The following is a 21,781-nucleotide window of genomic DNA, read 5'->3' on the forward strand; positions in this document are numbered from 1 at the left end:
CTGAGGGGTGGGGGCATTGCAGCCTGCTGTGGGTGGGACTAGGCGGTTGCTCTTTTCTGCCGGGCTTCAGGCTATTTGGGCCATGGAATACAGTTCTCGTTTGGGCCTGGGCCAGTGTCCAGCCAGGCAGGCATCGAGTCTTCTTGGACCAGTCTGCTTCTTGGCTTCTTGGCTTCTTGGCCAAGGCCTTCCCATCCTTTGGTAGGAAATCTAGGTGGATTAGAGTCATACCTTTCCCCAGGTTTTTCCTGCGTTGTATTATCTGGAATACCAGAGATGTGATCCTGGATGATCTGAGCCTCACGGGGGAGAAGATGAGCGACATTTATGTGAAAGGGTAGGGAGCCAGCGTCCTCTTGCCTGTCCAGCTTGCCGCAGCTCCCGTGCTCCCTCTGGGTTGTGCACAGCATGGGGGGCTCTGGCTTAGGGAAGGGGAGAACAAACAAGGTTCCAAGGAGGGCTCCTGGGGGTGGTCCCTGCCTTTGGGGAAATCGTTCTCCCACCAGATTTCTTTTTCTGCACTGAGCTTTGGGTTGAACTTACAAGTTTAGTGGCTGGGAAGTTAGAATGTTTTCAAATTTATGGCACATTTTGTACATCATGCCGATTTCCTGGGAATTCTTTTTGCAATAAGCTCATTTACCTTCTTAACTCCATGTCTGCCTAAGCTGACGATGTATATACTGTGTTGGAAATCTTAATGAGAACCGTTCTCTAAAAACATGTATGTCTAGTTGGATGATTGGCTTTGAAGAACACAAGCAAAAGACAGACGTGCATTATCGTTCCCTGGGAGGTGAAGGCAACTTCAACTGGAGGTTCATTTTCCCCTTCGACTACCTGCCGGCTGAGCAAGTCTGTACCATTGCCAAGAAGGTCAGTGTCCTTCCTGTTCCCTGTGGTGCCAGCACCAGGGTTTCTAAAGTTAGCCTGACCTGACCACCAAGTCACGGCCCGGCAACTGTCACAATCTCACTGCTGCCTCACCATGTTGGAGCTACCACTGCCATCTCCACATGGCCACCACCTCCACTGTCCCAGCACTGCCAGTGTCACCACCACTGCTGTCTCTGTCCCATCACAGCTAACGTCACTGTGGCTGCTGTTCCATCACTACTGGTGTTATCACGACTGTTGCCTCCTCACTGCCAAATGTCACCACCACTGTTCTGTCATTCATGGCACTACTGTGGTCCCACCCCTGCTCTCATTACCCCCAAAGCCACCTCCACCGTCTCTGCATCCACCCCTTTTCCACTCTCTTCCACCATCTTTCCCATCCCCAGCCCTGCTGCCACCCCACGGCCACCTCATGATCACACAGTGCCATATCCATCATTTGCAGCTAAATCCGGATCCCAAAGTCACTGCCTCCCTCCCTACCTCAGGCAAGTTAAGCAGCAGGAAGGATCATGGGGTCTGAGTGGGTAGAGTAGGGACACCAGCATGGCCTTCAAAGGGGCAGTGGGGCAGACCCCATCGGGGAGCTTACCAAGAAGGCCAGTCTGGCCTATAGATCATGGTGTCCACAGGATTGGGAGTTGCTTGGCTAAGTCTCATATCCCATTTTCCACATCTGTGCCTGTGGTCACTGTCCAAGCTAGGTCACAGTCCAAGTGTGCCTGCAAGGCCCACAGCCATCACCCTCCTCTCCACTCCCACCTCTGACTGCAGGCCAAAGGCACCTAGGGAGACCTGGCTTGCATCAGCCAGAGGGGAGGCTGGATTTAGGGACCTTGGTCTCTGTGTCTCAGCATCTGCTAGTTTAGGTCTCATCTGGGGCATCAACTTTTTACCCCTGAACTAGGCAGAACTCAAGGGCAGCCGGCCTCTTCCTGGTAGGACCAGGCCTGCCCTCAGAGAGCAGCCCTCAGAGCACAGAATAGGTGCTGAGGGCAGTGGAGACTTCAGGGCTATGCTGGTTGGAGGCAGAGGGGTCTCTGCTATAGCTTCTGGGCATCCTTGTCCCACCTGGCATTAAGTTCCACCCTGAGGTTCTCTCCAACTCAAGGGGGTAAATGCCTCTCTGGCATCTAGGTTCTGCTGGCCTGGTTTCCTTCCAGAGGTGGCTCAAGGCTTTAAGCCTCAAAGCTCCTATGACTCCTTGTCTCCTGAAAGAAAGGGGATATATGACGTGTTCCAGTGCCTGGATTTTCTTATTTCTCTTCATTACATCCCCTCTGCATGACCCTTCCCAGCCTAACATGCAGGATCATCTGCATGTTAGAGAAAGCAAAATGTTCCACGGAACATTCTGAAACCATGAAACAAAAGAAAACATGAATTCAACAGGGTTAAGTGGATCCCTTTACCAAGCCATTGCTGTGGAGTGACTGGCAGAAAGCAGAATTGAGCAACAGGGTTCTGGGAGGTCAAGGAAAGCATGGGCCGTTTGCAGGTTGAGCCTCGTTTGCTGCTGTTCAGTGTGCTTCCCTGTCATGAGCCTGTTTCCATCAGAAAGCCAAGGTTGCATCTGCCCCAAGACACAGCACTGCCCTGGCCAGCTCTGCTGTGGACAGAGGGAGAGGGGGCCTGGGAGTGGAGAGGGAGGGCTGGTGCACGCCCAGGGCTCACCTACAAGGGCTGGACATGGATGGAGACTGAGACCGAGAGGAGTGGGAGGTGGGACAGCCCCTTCCTCATGACAGGTGGAGATGTGGATAAGGAGTGGCTGTTTTGTCTCTGAAGTAAGAGGAGAGATGATCTGGTACTGGGGCAGGTGACTTGAGACCAGTGGAAAAGGCTGGAAAGAGCTGCTATGAGTGACAGTGGGGGAGGGACACAGAGAGATGGGGAGGGAATGCGACTGGCAGCACAGAGAGGGTTACCCGGCAGTTCTGGGGACCCAGTTGTGTTGCTGATTAAGAATTTGGGGTGGCTCCATTCTGGCAACAATGTGGTTTTGTCTCTGCATCAAAGGGCCTGGTCAGGAGAAAGGAAGAAGGGGAGAGTGGGGCCAACCCGTGGGCGAGTTCCAGAGGAAGACAGGGGCTGAGGATATGGAAGGGACTGCCTGATGGCCAACAGGGTCTGGGTCAGACTTGGGAGAATGAGAAGCCCATGGGGGAGCAGGGGTGGAGAGGAGGAAGAGAGGTCAGGGAGTGGAAGGAGAGGCTCACTGGGAGGGAAGGTCAGAGGGGAAGGGACGTTCTCCGTGATGCCAGACTCTGGGGAGAAGGTGGCTGGAAGGAGGGGCGGAGAAGGTCAGAAGAGGGGGCTGAGAAACAGAAGCAGAGGCCACGTGGCTCTGAAGTCAACCAGAAGTGGGAGACAGAAACTGGCTTGGCCAAAGGCAGAGACAGAAACTGGCTTGGCTGAAGGTAGAGCCAGAGGGTCCCTCTTGGAGTGAAGGGACCCTGGGAGGCAGGCAGAGCCGTGGCCACAGTGGGGCACCAGTTAGCTGGGCTGGGCTGAAGGATTGAGTCTGGGGCGGGTTCGTGCAGGGGCACTACACAGCCGCTGGGCTCCCTGGGCCTGCCACAGAGCCAGCCCTCTGCCGTGGGGTTCAGGGCCTCTGGCAGGCAGGCCCTCCAGGGAACCTATTAACCAGACGAGACTGTCGTAAAGTACAAGGTCTCCTTTCATCCGGCGGCTTTGAACCACCACTGGTTGCCCCGGCCCGGCTCCCCACCTGGAGCCCAGCACACCCACTGGGGCCTGCCTGTGCGTCGGGCACCCACCCTGCAAATAAACAGCTAGTAAAAGCGCCCAGGCCAGGAGCATAATGAGCGCCTGGGACCTGGGGGGGTTCATTCCCCAGGCTGGAGCCCCAGCCCAGCTGCTCCCACCAGGGGCCATTTGAACCTCTGGCTCATTACCGAGCCCATAAACCAAGCTGGCCAGAGGAATGGAGGCTGCTGGCGGGCCATGCAGGCGGGCCTGCGGAGCTGGCCATAAAAGCTCGCCAGAGGAGGGAGGCACCTGCAGAAAGGTTGGGGCCCGGAAAAGGGGGGAGGCACCAGACAGAGGGCTGGAGGCGAGGGGCCAGCTGGAGACCTGAGCCCCTTCCCCAACCCAGGCAGCAGTCCAGGCCGTGGCTGGGTGCTTTGCACGGGGACTAGTCCTCACGGGACAGGGGTCGTGGTCTTTGGTTCGGGAGCTCACTGGGATTTCCAAGGCCAACCTCTGAGGCTGGGGTGGCCACACAGCAGGCCCTGGCTGGACAGCAAGGGTGGGTTTACCAGGCATTCGGTGGAGCTTTTCCCTGCAGAGTTGGATCCAGGCCCGTGCTCTGGCCCGGCACTCAGGACTTGGCACCCGCCATCTGCAGGATGGTCACACTGTTTCCTGTCCTTGCCACTCACCCAGGGGAGAGTTATAGTGAGAAAACAGAGAACAAGACTGTGCTGGAAAGCCCTCATGACAGTGCCGTGGGTTGAGTGTGGCTGGACTGAGGGGTGCTCCCTGGCCTCTGCGTGTGCAGTCCCACACCACTCAGTTGCTCCATGAAGCCTCAGTGGGAGGAAGCCCAAGATGACCGTGTTCCAGGCGAGCTGGTCTGAGGGAGGTGGGTGGGGAGAGAAGGGCCCCTCCTCTCCTTTCAGCAGGAGATGGAACTTCCCAGCACTTCAGGCTTTGGCTTTGCCCTGGGTCAAGCTCTTGGAGTGAAGTTGGGTGGGGTGGAGAGGGAGGAGCTGGGGTCTAGATTCCAGTGCCAGCTCCTTACAGCAGTGCGCTGGGAGATCCTTCTATGACAGCCAGGGTAGGGTGGGGTCCCTCAGGGTCTCAGTTACCCCACCCTGACCCTGAGATGCCAGGTACAGAGCAAGGTTTAAGGTAGAGAGCAGGACTCTGGAACCCGGCTGCCAGGGTTTGAGTCCAGCTTGCCACCTCCTAGCTGTGTGATCTTGGACAGATTACTTGCTTTGGTCTCCTCCACTGTAAAGATAGTATCTCCTTTATAGGTGGTTGGAAGGATAAATGAGTTCATCGCAGTAGAGGGCCAACGCATAGGAAGCATGATATTAATGTTGTTATTATTATTAGTGGTCAGACCTCAGGCACATTCCTTTAACTTCTCCAAGCCTCACCTTCGTCATCTGTAAAATGGGAGTGATAACCTTGACTTACAGATTTGGGAGGATTAATGGAGCCATCTTATGTGAACTGAGCCTGCATGGTACCCTTTTGGGCCCTTGAACACTGCCTTCTGGGATCTGCCCTTCCCAGTCTTCCCACAGGACCTGGCTCTGGCAGGTCCCTTGGGGACGTCCTACTCCTCTGCCTCCTCCAGGCAGCCTTCCAGGCTGGAAGGGAACACTGCCTCTCTCTAACCTTGCTTCCTTGCATCCTTCTCTGTTCCTCCTCTGGGTCAGGATGCCTTCTGGAGGCTGGACAAGACTGAGAGCAAAATCCCAGCACGAGTGGTATTCCAGATCTGGGACAATGACAAGTTCTCCTTTGATGATTTTCTGGGTAAGCACCATTGCTAGAATCCCGTTTATGCCACTGTTGGACCCTTGGGGAAGCCTAGCAGGAGGAGTAGTCCCGCTTTCTGCTTTCAGGGAGCTCAGGATCATGTGTCCCCAGTGTTAAGTGAGGTGTATGACATACAGAAGTGTCAGAGTGATTGGTGGCCACTGAGGGTGGGCCTGTCAGTAGAGGTGGCACTGAACACTGGGCCATGTTGGATGATGGGACTCAGATATGTAAGTATGCGAGGGACGCAAGTGTGTGCTGCCTGTCGCCAGCTGTCTGGCCTCACATTTGACACAGACTGAGCCCTGTGAGTGAGGGTCTCAAGTCAGTCTTTATCCTTGTGCGTGTGTGACCGACTGGGTGAACAAACACAGGATCCATCCCCATTACCCCCAGACAGGGTTCTAGTGGGAAGGGCTGTGATGAAATCTGTGATTGGGGAGCAGGGAGGCTGGGTTGAATGGAAGGTGGTGATGGTGGCCTTGTAGGGTTAGGATATGGGCACAAGGAGGAAGACATTGTATGGGGCCAGCACGCTCATCTGTGAGAGCAGTGAGTTCAAGATAGCCCTGTCATGGCTATAAAGGTTAACTCTGGAAAATGTGGTCTATCCATACAATGGGATAGTATTCAGCCATGAAAGCAATGAAATACTGATACATACTACACTGTGGGTGAACCTGAAAACATGCCAAGTGAAAGAAGCCAGACACAAAAGGTCAAATATTATATGGCTTCATGTATATGAAATGTCCATAATAGGCAAATCCATAGAGATGGAAAATAGGTTAGTGGTTGCTAGGGATTGGGGGAAGGAGGGATGGGGAGTAACTGTGATGGGTAAGAGGTTTCTTTTTGGGGTGATGGAAAGGTTCTGGAATTAGATGGTGGTGACGGTTACACAACTCTGTGAATATACTCAAAGCCACTGATTTGTACACTTAAAGTGGTTAAAGTGGTGCATTTATGTGAGCTGGATTTTACCTTGATTAAAAAATAAAGCGAGCTTATGAAACGGCAGCCCAGGAAGTCAGGATCCCTGGTTTCTAGATCCATTCTGCCACTTGGGAGCGGGGTGGCCTGGAGCCCTCTTGGGGTAGCCCTTGATTGGAGAAGGTGAGTCGTTCTTAGCTGAGCCCTGGGGCCCCTGCAGGAGATACTCTGAGGCGCGGCTTCCGGCAGTGGGGAGAAGGCTGCCTGTTCACTTGACTGTTCCCCGCCCTGCGCACCTGGCCTGGCCAAATGCACAGATAACTTTGTTATAAAAGCATCAGGTGTAAAAAGGGTGGCACCAAGTTTGACTTCTATTATTTTACTTATTATTGTGTACATAATTCCTGTAGAGGAATTAGAAAATGCAGATAAGCAATGCCTCCTCCCCACCTTAATCTCACCACCCAATTTCCACTAACATTTTGGCATGTTTTATTGTATTATATATTATTTGAGACTTAAACATAAGTATTTTATATATGTATTTATATATACACATATACATGCATACATATACAATATATACATATATTCATATGTATGTGAATGGATTTCTATTACACAGACTGTTTTATATCCTGATTTTTTGGTAAACCTAATATTCCAAGAACATCCTTTCTGGTCAGTAGGTATCGATCTGCATTTATATCTCCATCATCACACTTAATGCCTGCCTATGTTTTGTCATAGAGATGGGCCTCATTTTGATTAATCCTCTCTTGGTGGGTATTCAGGTCATCTCCAGGTTTTCCAATGTGAGTGAGACCCTCGGCATATGCACATCTTTGGATCCTTTGTGCATATCTTTCCTTAACTCTAAGAAGTAGATGTGTCTTTGTACATTTAAATGGTTTTTGAAACATTTTGTTCAGTTGCCCTCTAGCAAGGTTTTGCTTGTTTATCCTCCCACCTGTGCCCTGTTTGTACAGGGTGCCATTTTCCCTAAACTTTTGCTACCACTGTACATTAAAAAAAAATTGCCAATAAGATATTTCCTTTTTATTTGCATTTTTTTATTGCATTTAAGGTAGAACTTTAACATATATTTATTATCCGTATTGTGGAATTTTCTTCATGGTTTTGCAATGTTCATCTTTTATTATTGATTTTCAGAGCCTTTTATGTATTAAGAATACATTGCAAATAATTTCCCCCAATTTTTCTTATGCTTTAAAATTTTTATGGGGTCTTTTTTTCTTACAGACTTTATGAATTTATGGCATCAATCTTTCCTTTAGGCAGTGAGGCTTTAGAAAATTAGTTTTTAAAAGAAAAACAAAAAAACCCTGTATTTTTTACTGACTGAGTAAATCATGTTCAAAGTAAAGTTAAACAGACTCATCCTTCGTTTTAAAAAATAAAACCATTAACAAATACTAGCTTTTATACATGAAATTTTTCTTTTCCACCTTCATAATTTGTTTTCTAATTACATAATTTATGTCTTTTGAATATTTATTACTTTTTAATTTTAAAGGTAATGGTTAAGCACCTATAAGCTCACCATCCAGATAGCCTGTGTTTCCTTACAGTCTTTTATGTAGATCATGCTGAGATAATGTGTGTGTGTGTGTGTGTGTGTTTTAATATTCTGACATTTGCTTAGTATATTGGCACCACATTTCAAATAGAAAATAAACATTCATTCATCTGCACTGGAGGGATGGAGAAATATATGGGTGGGTGGAGCATAGATGAATGCCGATATACAGTTGAATAAGTGGACAGACAGGTGGAATAATAACCTGATTAATGGATAGATATAGTGCTTAACAAATGGTAGCTATAGAGAAATGTGTATAGTTAGGTCAAAGCAGATGCACAGATGGAAGGACGGATTGATAAATGGATGAGTGAAAAGAAAGAAAAGTAGAAAAAGAGTTATATTTTCTGTTCAGTTATAGTAACTATGCATTCTACACTGAAAAATATTGAATCACCTTTGCATGGTGTTTGGGAATTTCTTTAATTTGGCTTCGGAAAACAATTTTTCTATTGATCTCTCTTAATCCCTTCAGCAACCTATGCTCCAATCCCATTGACTTTATCAGATTATGATTAGATTAGGTGAAATCACATGAAATTACTGTTTAAATGGGTCAAAGATAGTTAAATACAAGAATTTTCATATGGTTCAACCTAGTAGCTGAAGGTATCCTGGGAGATGACAGATAAAAGGGATGATTAGATAAAACAATATAAAAAGATGGCCGCTTGGATAACTAGGTGGTAGATGAAAAAGACTGTTGGATGAACCACAGTGAGGTACCACTTCACGCCTACTAAGATAATAGTAGTAATAATAATAATAAACCAGAATATAACAAGTGTTTTGAGGATGTGGAGACATTGCTGGTGTGCTGGGACATTGTTGGTTTGAGTGTAAAATGATTCAGCTGCTGTGGAAAACTGTTGGGCAGTTCCTTGAAAAGCTGATCATAGAATTACTAATGAACCAAGAATCCTACTCCAGGTGTGTGTATGCACCCCAAAGAATTGAAAACAGGGACTCAGACATTTGTGTGCTAACGTTCACTGCAACATTATTCACAATATGAAGTTAAAAGATGGGAACAACTCAAGTGTCCATCAACAGATGAATGAATGAACAAAGTGTGGTACAGGTTAAATATCACTTATCTGAAATGCTTGGAATCAGAAGTGTTTCAGATTTCTGATGCTTTTTGGATTTTGGAATAATTGCACATACTTAATAAGATAACTTTGGGATAGGACCCAAATCTAAATACAAGATTTTTTTCGTATATACTTTGTAAGCATAGCCTGAAGGGAATTTTATGGAATATTTAAGATAATTTTATGCATGAAACAAAGTTTAAGTACGTATGTGTGGAGTTTTCCACTTGTAGCATTATGTTGGCAATCAGAAACTTTCAGACTTTGGAGCATTTCAAATTTCAGATTTTCAGATTATGGATGTTCAACCCGTATATACCTAGAATGGAATCTTATTCAACCATAAAAAAATAATACGGATTAAAAAAACACTACTGATATATACAGCAAGGATGAACCCTGAAAACATTATGGAAATCAAAATAAGCCAGACACAAAAAAACAAATATTGTATGATTCCACTTACATGAAATATCTAGAATAGACAAATTCATAGAGACAGAAAGTAGACTAGAGGTTACTGGGGCGAAGGGGAGGGAGGAATGGGGAGTTATTGCTTAATGGGTGCAGAGTTTTTGTTTGGGGGATGAAAAAGTTTTGGAAATAGTAGTGATGGTTGTAAGCATTGTGGCTGTAATTAAAGCCACTGAATTGTACACTTAACATGGTTAAAATAACAAATTTCATGTTATATGTATTTTACCATGATAAAAACAATTTTAAAAAAATTGATGGATGGCTGTTTATAGATGGTGTATGAATGGCTTTGTACATAGACGAGTAATTGAAGAGGTGGGTGGCTTAGTTAAGGGTGAGTAAATAGGAGTGGATGAACATGTGTATGAATGCATGAGTAGATGAATGGGAAGCTGTATAGATGGAATGGGAGACAATGGGTGGGGAGATGGAGAGTTTGTGAGATTTTACCTGTGGCTCGGCCATGGATAGAAGCTGATGACAGAGGAGGTGACTGAGTTTTTCCTGAACCTGCCCTGCCTAAGGGTGGCTACAGGCTGGCAGTGATCGAGAAAGCCTTGGCCAAAAACCACCTGTGTGTTGCAGGCTCCCTGCAGCTCGATCTCAACCGCATGCCCAAGCCAGCCAAGACAGCCGAGAAGTGCTCCTTGGACCAGCTGGATGATACTTTCCACCCAGAACGGTTTGTGTCCCTTTTTGAGCAGAAAACAGTGAAGGGCTGGTGGCCCTGTGTAGCAGAAGAGGGTGAGAAGAAAATACTGGCGGTAAGTCTACTTCCTCCAGCCCCAGTGGAGGGCATGGGGGCAGCTTCTTGCATAGAAATTGTCGGAAAATACATCATCAGAAAATACATGCTTACTGTTCCTCCTCCTTTCTCCCCCTCTCCTGCCCCCGTACCCCCTCTCTCTCTATTTTCCAAGGCATTCTCCCTCTTTCCTCCCAATTCCCAGCCGCCTTCTCCTTTGAGGCTCACATCCCAGGGGAAGCCTATTTAAATCAAAAGATTACTCTGTTTATACTCTGCTCATTGGCTTTAATAGTGACCTGTGTCCTGGGTTCCCTCTGATCCGGGCTTCCTGGGTGAATGGACAGGGGTCATGCCTCTCCCATTTGAGCAGGACCCTCCAAAGGACCATCCTTGTTCTACTCTCTGAGAGGTCTGCTTAGCGGGGTGACTGGAGGGCCCGAGAGAACCATCCTTCCCCTGAGTCCACAGCAGCCACGGAGAGGAAGTTAATCCCTGAAAGTTTACTTAGAAATTGCAGGCAGCCAGCCAACGCTGAAAGTGGTCCTTGAAACTGAATATACTTGTTATATAAAGAGTGGTAACAATAAGAAATACTAGTACCCCAAAGGAAAAATGAGAAAACAATATGCATAGATAATTCACAAAATAATTACCAATGTCTGCAAAACATTTTTAAAAAGGTTTAGTCTCTCTAGTAATTAAATAAAGGGATACAGTAGTCCCCCCTTATCTGGAGGAGATATGTTCCAAGACCCCCAGGGGATGCCTGAAACTGCAGATACTACTAAACCCGTATTATGTACTATGTTTATTCCCATCTATACATATCTATGAGAAAGTTTAATTTCTAAGTGAGGCACAGTAAGAGATTAACAACAATAACTAATAATAAAATGGAACAATTATAACAATATATTGTTATGAAAGTTAGGTGAATGTGGTCTTTCTCTCTGTGTGTCAGAATAACTTACTGTACTGGCCCACAGGTAGCTGAAACCCTAGAAATGAAACCCAAAGGTAAGGGAGGACTACTGTATTTTAAAATGTGTTTTTTTGGTCTATTAAATTATATATATTTTTAAAATAGAAATGCTCATTGCTGCTGAGCATGCAGAGAGAAGACAGGCCCCCCTTTTACTTCTGCTGGGAGCGCTAATGGTTTTACTGTGTGGAGGAAGCAATTTGATAACATATAGTAACAGATTTAACAATATTTATGCCCTTGGACTCTGTCATCCTACTTCTAAAATCTCTTCTAAATAAATAACCAAATAAATTTAAAAAATCTAGGTTCTGGGATATTTGTTGCAGCATTATTTATCCTATCAAAGAGTTGGAAACAACCTAAATGAACCAAAATAAGTAGTTTACTAAATAATTATGGTCAACCATCCCATAGAATGTTTGGCAGTCATTAAAAACCGAACTTTAAAGAATAGACAACTACATAGTGAAATATATTCTGAAGTGAAAAAAGCCAGATATGGAACTGTATATGCACAGTGTGACATTTCATACACTTGCAGAGAAAATCAGCTATGATGCATGCAGATGTTAACAGTGCTTGTCTCCATGTAGTGGAAGTATGGGGGAGAGTCTCCCTTCTTTATACATTTCTGAGGTTTCCAAATGTTTTACAAAGAGCAGGTGCTGCTTTTATGTTCAGAAACCCTACGTCTTTTTTTTTTGTTTTATTTTTTAAATAATGAAGTGGTCCTTATGTTTTTCCTGGCCTGCTTACTCTCCAGGCCACTGAGCAGAGCCTTTGTGCCCCTAACCAGGTGCTCTCTGTCCCCTCAGGGCAAGCTGGAAATGACCTTGGAGATTGTAGCAGAGAGTGAGCATGAGGAGCGGCCCGCTGGCCAGGGCCGGGATGAGCCCAACATGAACCCTAAGCTTGAGGACCCAAGGTCAGTGCCCAGCCCCTGAGCCCCAATGCCCACAGGTCTAGGGGTGTAGGCCACAGTCCAGGAGGCATCCCATTGCATGGCCATGTAGAAGTCACAAAGCCAACATGGCTCAGAGAGGGGCATGACTCATCCAAGACCACATAGTAAGTTAGGGGGCAGGTGACGGGCATCTTTCCAGAGAACACGGCTCAGTGAATTCAAGACGAAGGTGCTATTGGGTACCTGTTGGTTGTGTGCCAAGCATGCTATCATATGCGTGTGTACATTATGCTATGGAACCTTCCCTGCAGGGTAGTTGTTATTATCCCCATTTTACAGATGGGGAAACAATCTCAGCAAAGTTAAATAAGGGCATTCCAGCTAGGACAGTGGTGAAGTGGAAATGCTCTCACCTGGTCTGATTGGCTCCAGAGTCCGATCAAGGTCTTGACTCTACCAAGCTGCCTTCTGTGGCTCTCCTATGGTGCCAGTGTGACTTTTAAATGGTTTTTCAGCCTTCATTTTCCCATCTGTGAAATGGGGAGCCCAATCCCTGTCTTCCCTACATCACAGACCTCTTAGGGAGATAGACCAAGCCAATGGATGTAGATGCTGTGAAGGCAGTTACAGGGGCAGGGTCACTGAAAGATGGCTGAGGGGGCTCAGGAATGTGTTTGCCGGATCCCGCCCCACCAGCCTACTTGGCTCAAGTTGGATTTAGCATAGATGGCTCAGTTAGTCACCGTACTATGATTAGCACCTTGTGCCTGAGTGCCATGGGGCTGGCAGAGCAGTGAGAGGCACCCTTGCCCAAGGATGCTGGGATCTGCACAGGAAGAAAGGAGAGACCCATGAGACACCAGTGTGCAATCTGATGTTAACAGGGTCATGATGGAGACACAGAATCCTCCACATATTTTGAGTTGTGGAGCTGGCCTAGGGAAAGGTTTTGAGGTTCTTGGCTGTGAGAGAACCAGCTTCCTACATTCTCTTCCCACCATCCTTCCTTGAGCGTGGACTAGCCATGTGCATCTGGACAGGTGGCTTGGCTTATCTGGGGCTCAGTGGGCTGGAGAGCACTTTGAGGCACTGCCCAGCTCCTAAATCTGTAGTTTGTGATTAAGTCCTGGGTCAGGAATGGGTGAGGGCACCAAGGAAGGTGTCCTGGAGTGGATGGCAGAGAACTGGGCCCCTGAGGATGCTTAGGGCTTGGCAGCACCCAGAAGAGGAGGGCAGCACAGGTGGAGGTGACACTGTAGCAAGGGCTTGGGGGAGAGGGAATGCAAGTGCAAAGGGCTAGTTTAGGGACAGGGCCTGGGCAGACGCTGGGGCTGGACTGTGGAGGGCCAGACCATTGGACCTGCTGTTGAGAGCAGAGTTTGGAGAAAGCAGCCCTAGTAGAGGATGCCCAATTGACCTCCGGGATCTCACTTCCAGGCGCCCCGACACCTCCTTCCTGTGGTTTACCTCCCCATACAAGACCATGAAGTTCATCCTGTGGCGGCGTTTCCGGTGGGCCATCATCCTCTTCATCATCCTCTTCATCCTGCTGCTGTTCCTGGCCATCTTCATCTACGCCTTCCCGGTAAGCAGGCCTGACGACACTGTGGTGGAGGAACTCTGGGTCTAATGGGGGGGTTCATCGTTGTCCTCAAAGAGCTCTCCCAGTCTAATGGAGAGAAGTAACCTCTGTCCTTGGAGAGCCCCTGGTCTGATGAGGATACAGAGCCCGGCTCTGGGGGGTCTCCAATCCGGTAGCTGTACGAAGTTCTACCCTTGGAAGCTCTTAGTCCAGTGAGAGAAACTGAGTTCTTGCCCTTCATGGTGAGACAAAGCTGTCCTCAGCAAGCCCCTAGAATATGTAATCAAGGGGTTACGAGAAGATGAGGCCCTTTGGGTTGCGGTGGGCAGGGGGACTTTCTGGGAGGGAGGTGTGGAACTGGGTCTGAAAGGAAGGTGAGATGTTGATGGCAGAGCAGAGAAGGTCCCTTTGTCTTGACAACAGTTGCAAATCCAGAGGAAGGGAGGAGCTGGGGCTGGGAGAGCATCTCAGGGTCCACCTGAGGCCCTTAATAGAGTGTGTCCTGCCTCCTGCAGCAGGTGGGCATAGGGAAGCTGTCGGGGAGCGGGAGGCTGGCCCAGGAGCCCTTACTTGGCTCAGTGCCCATTTGGGTTTCCTTTCACTTGGTAAGAAGCCAGTTGATGAGCTTGAGGGGCCATACCAGAGGCGGCTGTCGTGCCCCTGCTCTGTGGGGCCCTGCTTTGGGGAGGAAGGTCCCTGCCTATGCTTCCCCAGCCCACACAGCTCATTAGGGAACCCGGATCACCAGGGAGCTTCCCCCAGTGTCTCTGATACTTTAGACCTTGAAGGGGTTGCAGCATTCTCAGGCTGACACCTGATTTCTAATGCTCTTTAAAATTTAAAAGAAATCTTTTTAATATGAAAACTCCAACCCTATATAAAAGTGGAGAGAATGGTGTAATCCACCCCTTGAGGACCTTATGTTAGTGGCAAAGACGCAAACACCCAGAGAAGGAAAGGGCCTGGCCGTAGGCTGCACAGTACTCCGCACACACTCCCAATCCAGGGCTCACTGTGATTCCCACTTCAGGCCTCGGTCCTGGTCAGCACCAGGCCACTGGCCCAGACCATTGTTCCCATGGCAGACAGGCTGCTTGGGGAACTGCCCCCAGGTGAGCTTTTTGCTCTGTGAGTCCTCCAGGAGGAGGAAAGGGCAAGAGCCCCCCCTTCCACTGTAGCTGGCTATGCCTGTGTCTGCAGAATGCATCTCAGAGAGGAAGAGAGTTAAAACCGCACACCTTTCCATGCAGTTCCTAACAGCTGAACTGAGAGGAACTGGGGAAAGCATGTCTGGTTTGGATGTCCAAAGCAGCTACCATCTGGGCCATAGTGACTAAGGAGAGTCTAGAACCAGGGTGGTGAAGGGTCTGCCTACAGGCCAGGCCTGCTAAGCTGGCTGTGGTTGCCTGAGGCGCCATGGAGAGATGTTTCTGAGGTTCTGAGGTTTGTTGATCAGCAAAATCTGACTGTGGTCCAGGGTAGATCTAGGTTGCAGGGACTCGAGGTGTGTACGATGTGGGAGGCCTCTTTAAGCAAAGAGAGACGAGATTACAAATATAAGCTGAGATACAGGACTATGGAAGGGTGCGTGCACGTGTGGTGTCCTGCAGCATGAGCTGTTGCTGCGACCTGAGATCCGGGGTCAGGCCCCAGGACTTCTGCCTGGTGTCTCCTGCCCAGGCGGCACCCTTCCCAGCCTACCTCAAGCTCCTCCTCCCATTTGGAGCCCAGCTGGCCAGTGTTCAGTTAGCCACAGAGACTCTAAGCACGCATGTGCGTCTGGGAGGTAAGGGCATGTTTTGGGGATGAGGGAGAAGAGGATGAGGCCTCATGCCACTGGGGAGTGCTCAGTCCCCTGGAGAGACATTGAAACCAGAGAGTAAGGAAAAATACTGTGGATGATCAAATGCTCTTTTGGGAGGCTCAGGCCGTGGGAGTTTAGGAAGAGAAGAGTGGCTGCAGACCCTTGCCCTCAGTATGGTCGGAGGACTAGCAGCAGCAGCACCAGGGAACTCACTAGAAACTCAGAGTCCCGGGCCGGCCCCGCCCTGCTGAGGGGGAATCTGCATGTAGGCACCTGCTGGTTGGAGAAACCCTGTTGGATGTGACAGAGCTCTGTCACTGGAGTCAGGATTACCAACTCTCCCTGTGACCTTGGCAAATTCCTCCTGCTCACATGAGGAAGGGGCTGCACTAGGTCAGCTCTGGCCTTCTGTGGCTGGGACTGTGCTTAGGGGAGCACTATCATCTTCCCTGGGTGCTGTACATTAAGCCAAGCCTCCTTCTGAAAAAGCCAAGGGGAGGGGAAGAGCAGGTCCAAAGTGGCATCGCCACCACCCATGACATGCCTAAGGCCAGCCCCTGCCAGCTGCGCCCTGCACTGCAAGGCTACTGGGTGGCATATCTAGGCCTCCAGGGGCCTGGGGAAGGAGGCCCTGCTGCCTGGCTGGGAGAGGAAAGAAAGATTCCAGTCACTTCCAGCCTGTGGTCCTTCCTCATCCCTGTGGGCAGGAGCAGAGTGGCCCTGTGGAGGGCCTGGTCAGAGCTCCTCCCTGTCTCCTGGCCCCCCCAGCAGTGGGCCACTCTCCTTTGAGTTCTTCAGGAAGTTGTCCCCTTTAAAATATGGACCCTGCCTCACCTCTCCCAGGGCTGGTGTGGGGGTGTCAGATCCTAGGTAAGGAGTCTAGGGATGAAGCGGGCAGCCTGGGCCTGAGTCTGCAGACTGGCTTTGCTCACAGGTCTTTGCTACAAGCTGAGCACATCCTGCCTCCTCCACCCAAGTCACTCAATCATTTGGCCAGTACCAGACGATGAGGGCCGGGCCCTGGTGACCCTCACCTGGCTTTCAGGTCGTGGGACAGAGGCTGCCTGCCCCAAGCCAGGGCCTAGTGGAGAGGGGCCCAAGGACAGGGCAGCTCCCTCCAGTTGGCCTAATCCCCTACCCTCTTGGAAATTCCCTTGGGAGGGGTATGAGGGGCAGCCTGTCTGATTCCTCTCAGCTTCCCCCTCAGAGCCAGCCGGGAGCAGGGCCAGCGTGGGGAGGCAGGAGGCGTTTGGCGGGGAAGGCGGGCCAGCTCTGTTTCCAGAGTTGGCTTTCCCCAGCCGGCGCTGGGGAACATACTGTCCCAATTAGGAGCCCTGTGTTGTGTTGTATGTGTTTTCATGGTTTTTGGGGGGAGAAGTGGGGAGGGGAGGATACTGTCAATCCTGCAGCAGGCAGGGCTCAATCAAGGGTGCCCTGTCTCTAGTGCTGGGCTGTGCCGTGGGTCATCCATGACAGCCCATCCCCAACTCTCTCTCTCTGCTTTCTGGACAGGGGTGTGATGACCCATAAGCCCTGGGCTGCCATGTGGGGGAGGACCCTGGGCCCCGCCTTCAGCACCTGTCTGATGGAAGAGGCCAGGTCCAGGGTGCTCAGAGTCCTCTGGGCAGTCAGCTGGTACCTGGAAATGGGCCTGGCTTGATGGGGGAGAAGACAGAGCAATTTGGGCAGCTTTGGCCCCCAGGTGGGAGGGTGCGGGTGGAGTTTTGGAGGGTATGGGTTTGCCTGATGGGCTGGAGCACTAGGCAGGGCCGAGTGTTGAGCCCCACATGGGATGGATGGCGAGTGGTGAGGGCGAGGCATGGGCAGGTGGTTGAAGAGCCACGAGCGTCCTCTCCCAACCTCTTGCCTGCTGGCAGCTTAGCCCCATCCTCTGAGCCCCAGATCTTGGACAGCTGCTCTGGCTGTGCCTGCCCCAGTGGGATCACCATGGGTCCCTGTCTCCTCCCTCCCTCCAGAACTATGCTGCCATGAAGCTGGTGAAGCCCTTCAGCTGAGGACTCTCCTGCCCTGTAGAAGGGGGCATGGGGTCCCCTCCAGCATGGGACTGGCCTGCCTCCTCCGCCCAGCTCGGCGAGCTCCTCCAGACCTCCCAGGCCTGATTGTCCTGCCAGGGTGGGCAGACAGACACATGGACCGGCCCACACTCCCAGAGTTGCTAACATGGAGCTCTGAGATCACCCCACTTCCATCATTTCCTTCTCCCCCAACCCAACGCTTTTTTGGATCAGCTCGGACATATTTCAGTATAAAACAGTTTGAACCACACAGCAGTGTCAGTGTGTGTATCTCTACAGTACCTGAACAGGGTGTGACTGTGAAGGGGGATGTGCCTGAGTGGGCGGGGAGGGTGGACGGGGTGTGGGTGCTACTTCCGGCCCAGCCTTCTGGAGGGAGAGGCAGCTGAGAAGCAGTGGGTGGGGCCCCGTGGAACTGCTGCTGCTTTCACAAGACTGGTTGGGGGTGGGGTGGGCTTGGGGCTTGGTGTCTGGCTTGCCTTAGCCTCGGCCTTCTCTGTGCCTCCTCTCCAATCCAGGACTTTCCCCTTTCCTCCTGCCTTCTCCTCACTCGGGCACCCCCGTCTCTTTCCCAGGCTGCCCTTTGCCTAGGAGCGCAGCTACCTGTATCTTCTGGTTTCTTTGCCCATGCTGGGGAAGAGGTTCCATTTTATAGAAAGGGAACTCCAGCGGGGAGGGTTCGGCCAGAAATCCCCTAGGAAGGGAGGCCACTGCACCTCTGGCTTTGGCCTATTCCCATAGAATCCTGGGATTTCTTGCAATTCTCTCTCTCTGCTTCCTCCCTCTGCTTTAAGAATCTGATCTGGACAAAGACACCTTTTTCTTGTGGTCTAAAGCTTAGTTGTAGCCATTGGTTTGACATTTCCTGCAGGAATCAGGCTCAATCTACAGGAGCAGCGGGAACATACTTGGAGAGAAAGCCAAGAGCTTGAAAACATCACGTTTCCAAGAGTCTCCTGCGTCTCTCGCCCGAGGGGCTGAACTCTGTGAGCACAGTGCTGGCAGCCTCCACTCCTGTTACCCAGCGGGTGTCCCCTGTTTTCCACGGTGACCCTGCATCCTGGCCCAGTCCTCCTTGGCTCTTCACTGATTGGCGGGACTGGGGGTGGTTGGGACAGGGTTGATGTCTGGAACCTGCCTGGGTGAGGGAGCTACACCTTGAAAGCAGGGTGCTTCTTCCATCAGGAGAGCTTCAGGCTAGAGGTGGCTATGAGTCCTGAGACCCTGACACCTGAACCCTAGAGCCAGGGGCCACACTGCACGTAGGACACAGCAGGGACTGGGGTCAGAGCTTTTCTGGGAAGGTCAGTCTGGTGCTGAGCCTTCGCTGGGCACGCTAAGCATGTCTGTGGGGGAGGCAGTGAGGAGGCTGGCCTTTAGGGAGGGCTAGAGGGAGAGGAAGGAAGGGGTAGGGCCGCCACTTCAGGAGGCGCCGAGAGAGTTTTTTAGGAGAGGGGAAACCTGAGAATATTTGAAGGGAGGAAGGAGGAAGCCACTGGTTAGGGAAAGATCAAAGACACAAGAAAGAGTATGAGGTAATTCATGGAATCAGTTTCTGGAGAAGGAGAGGAGGGGGTTTGCTTTGGAAAGAAGGTCTGTTTTGTCTTCCAGGCTCAGAAAGGCAAGAGGAAATGAATGAATTCTATGCAACTATCAGCTGGATTAAAAGAGCTTTAGGGGTCATTGTGCTCATTTTCTCATTTGTTCCTTCACTTTATTCTTGATTGTCTGGGTTGCAGGTAATGGAAAACCCCACTCAAGCTAGGAAAGGGAATTCAATGGCTTTAGAGAAATGAAACACCCAGATGACTGGCTTCAGGTAAAGCCTGATCCAGCTCCTCAATGAGATCATTGAGAGTTTGTGTTCTCAAGGTTGGCTTCAGTTTAAAGCTGGCTCCATTCATAGGGCTGGGCTTGAAGCTGCTCTCTGAGACCACATAGACCACTAAGAAAAACTCAGAGGGGGCTGAGGAATGGATGGCAAGGGGACACCATGTCCAGCAAACATGCCTTGAGATGCTCTATGTGGCAGGCCTAGTGCAAGGTCTGAGGATGAGTTGCATGTGACTCTTCGCCTTCCATAGCTCCCAACATGGTGGGGGAAATTATTCCCTTTTGGGAGTATCAAAGAAGGAGTCCCCACCGCCCTGGGGAAGGAAGGGGCAGGAGACTCTCTCAAGAAGGGATACCATTTGAGTGGAGCATTGGACTGGCCCAGGGGCTAAGAGAGGAAAGGTGTTCTCAGTGGCAGAAGTGGAGGCTGAGTGGTGGAGCTGTGAAAGAACTCAGCTGGTTCAGGGCATGGCTGGGGAGAGTGAGCCTGGAGAGAAGTGGCCCAACAGATGAGAAGGAAGAGAGGCTGGATGGGCAAGGCCAGGTGGGGAGGGCCTTGCGTGTGCAGCTGAGGAGTTTGAACTTCATTATCGAGGCTTGAGGAAGGCCAGAAGGACTCGAAGCTGGACAGACCTTGATCAGAATCATGTTTTTCTGAAAAACCATTCTAGCTTTGTTCTTGGGAGACAGGAGTCCCCTGGGGGTACATGGGTGAGCTTCAGGTATATAAACATTATGTCAAACTGCCTTTGATGGGGTGAGGGCCCAGTGATCCCACCCGATTCTTAAAATGGTCCATGGTCACAAATGGCAAAGGACAATTTCTGAGGCTGCTGTGCAGCTGGTTGCAGAGGGTCATTCTAGAAGAGTGGTTCACTAATCCAGGAGCCAAATGGGAAAGGTCTGAAAGGCAGGGCTCAGGGTGATTCATCCATTCATCCATCCATTCATTCGTTCATTAAAGAAACATATATGTATATATATATATATATATATCATATATGCATTGGGGGGGCTATCTGTGTACCAGGCAGGGTGGTAGGCTCTAGAGATACAATCTTGAGTAAGATAAACATGGTTCCCACCCTCCTAGAGCTCACAGTTGAGTAGAAGAGGCAGATAAGTAGATGGGCAATTATAATACACTGGTAGATGTTGAGCAGGAGCTGTGGAGTCAAGAGCAGGGATGGAAAAGACAATAGAGGGAGCAGTAGTTCAAAACCAGAAGCTGGTTCAAAGATCTCTAGGAGTTGGTGCATGGGCGTGGGACCATGGTTTCCGGCCAGGGGCACTTTTGTCCTCCAGGGCATATTTGGCAATGTCTGGAGATATTTTTGACTTCGCAACTGGTGGGGCAGGGGGTGGTGGTTATGAGAGGGACTGAGGCACCTTTAGAAAGATTTTCTCCCCAGTAAAAAGGGGCACACAAGGAGACACATCCTCATCTTCTGCCTCTTAATATTACGGAAAAATGTAATGACTGGAGCTGTGGCTGCCATCTTGTGATCCTGAGGGGATCAGCCTGAGGAAGAAAGCCAGCACATAGAGGACGGCAGAGGAAATGGGGAGGACCTGGTTCTTGGTGAAGCTATTGAGGAAGAACTAACCCTGAAGCCGCCCTACCACCAGATGAGACAGCTTGTGACTCAGGACCATACATTCCTTGTAGCGTAAGCCATCTTTGGTTGGGTCCTGTGTTACCCACAGCTCCAAGCCTCCTTGCCGGTGAATTTCATTCTGCTCCTCTGAAACCGGTTTTCACTGCCATCTGCAATAACCACGGCTGCCGTGCACAGGCACCACATCTAAGACATCATACGTTTATTATTTATTATAGCAATTTTCCCACAGATGGCAGTAAAGTGTTCTAATAAAATCAGTGTGTTACAGTAGTTTTCTGATGGAAGTAAATTACCTTGAGGAAGGGGCACCTTTTTCTAATTCACACAAGGGCACAATCTAGCCTTGGTGGTTAAATCTGTGGGCACTCACCCTTCACGACTCTTAGCTGTGGCTGACAGCACGGACGTTCTCTGCTTCTTGATCAACCTTCTGTCTGTACCCAGCTTCCGTGATACCACAGTCGCCTGGTGGTCCTCCTCTCCCTGTGGCCTGGCGTCCCTCTCTGTTCGTCTGTGATGTTCTCCAGGTCTCTTTCCCCGGCGCTGTTCTCATATTGTATAGCTCTTAGGCACCCTCACCTGCCCCACTTTCTCTGCCCTCTACAGGTGAATGAACCCAGAATCCCTCACTGTAGCCCAGTTTCTCCCCTCCGCTGCAGGCGCCTTAGTGTACTGCCTACGCACTGGCACTGTGAACTCAAACCCTCCCACTCAAAGTCTCCATCCTCCACCCCATTAAAAA

At 50.0% G+C, this 21,781-nt stretch overlaps 1 protein-coding gene across 7 annotated transcripts in view; it reads left to right on the forward strand.

Moving 5' to 3' along the window:
* The window catches only part of DYSF (dysferlin), a 229,721-nt gene extending 211,887 nt beyond the window's left edge, over window positions 1-17,834 (forward strand). For all 7 annotated transcript variants that reach the window (XM_030827268.1, XM_030827272.1, XM_030827270.1 and 4 more), the window contains 7 exons: window positions 242-337; window positions 735-876; window positions 5,316-5,415; window positions 10,111-10,289; window positions 12,074-12,183; window positions 13,600-13,747; window positions 17,525-17,834. In XM_030827268.1, coding sequence (XP_030683128.1) covers window positions 242-337; window positions 735-876; window positions 5,316-5,415; window positions 10,111-10,289; window positions 12,074-12,183; window positions 13,600-13,747; window positions 17,525-17,563 — 814 coding nt within the window. In that variant the 3' untranslated portion in view covers window positions 17,564-17,834. The remainder of the gene's footprint in view (window positions 1-241; window positions 338-734; window positions 877-5,315; window positions 5,416-10,110; window positions 10,290-12,073; window positions 12,184-13,599; window positions 13,748-17,524) is intronic.
* Window positions 17,835-21,781: the final 3,947 nt, after the last annotated feature.

The sequence above is a fragment of the Nomascus leucogenys genome, chromosome 14, assembly GCF_006542625.1.
Source record: "Nomascus leucogenys isolate Asia chromosome 14, Asia_NLE_v1, whole genome shotgun sequence".
NCBI lineage: Eukaryota > Metazoa > Chordata > Mammalia > Primates > Hylobatidae > Nomascus > Nomascus leucogenys.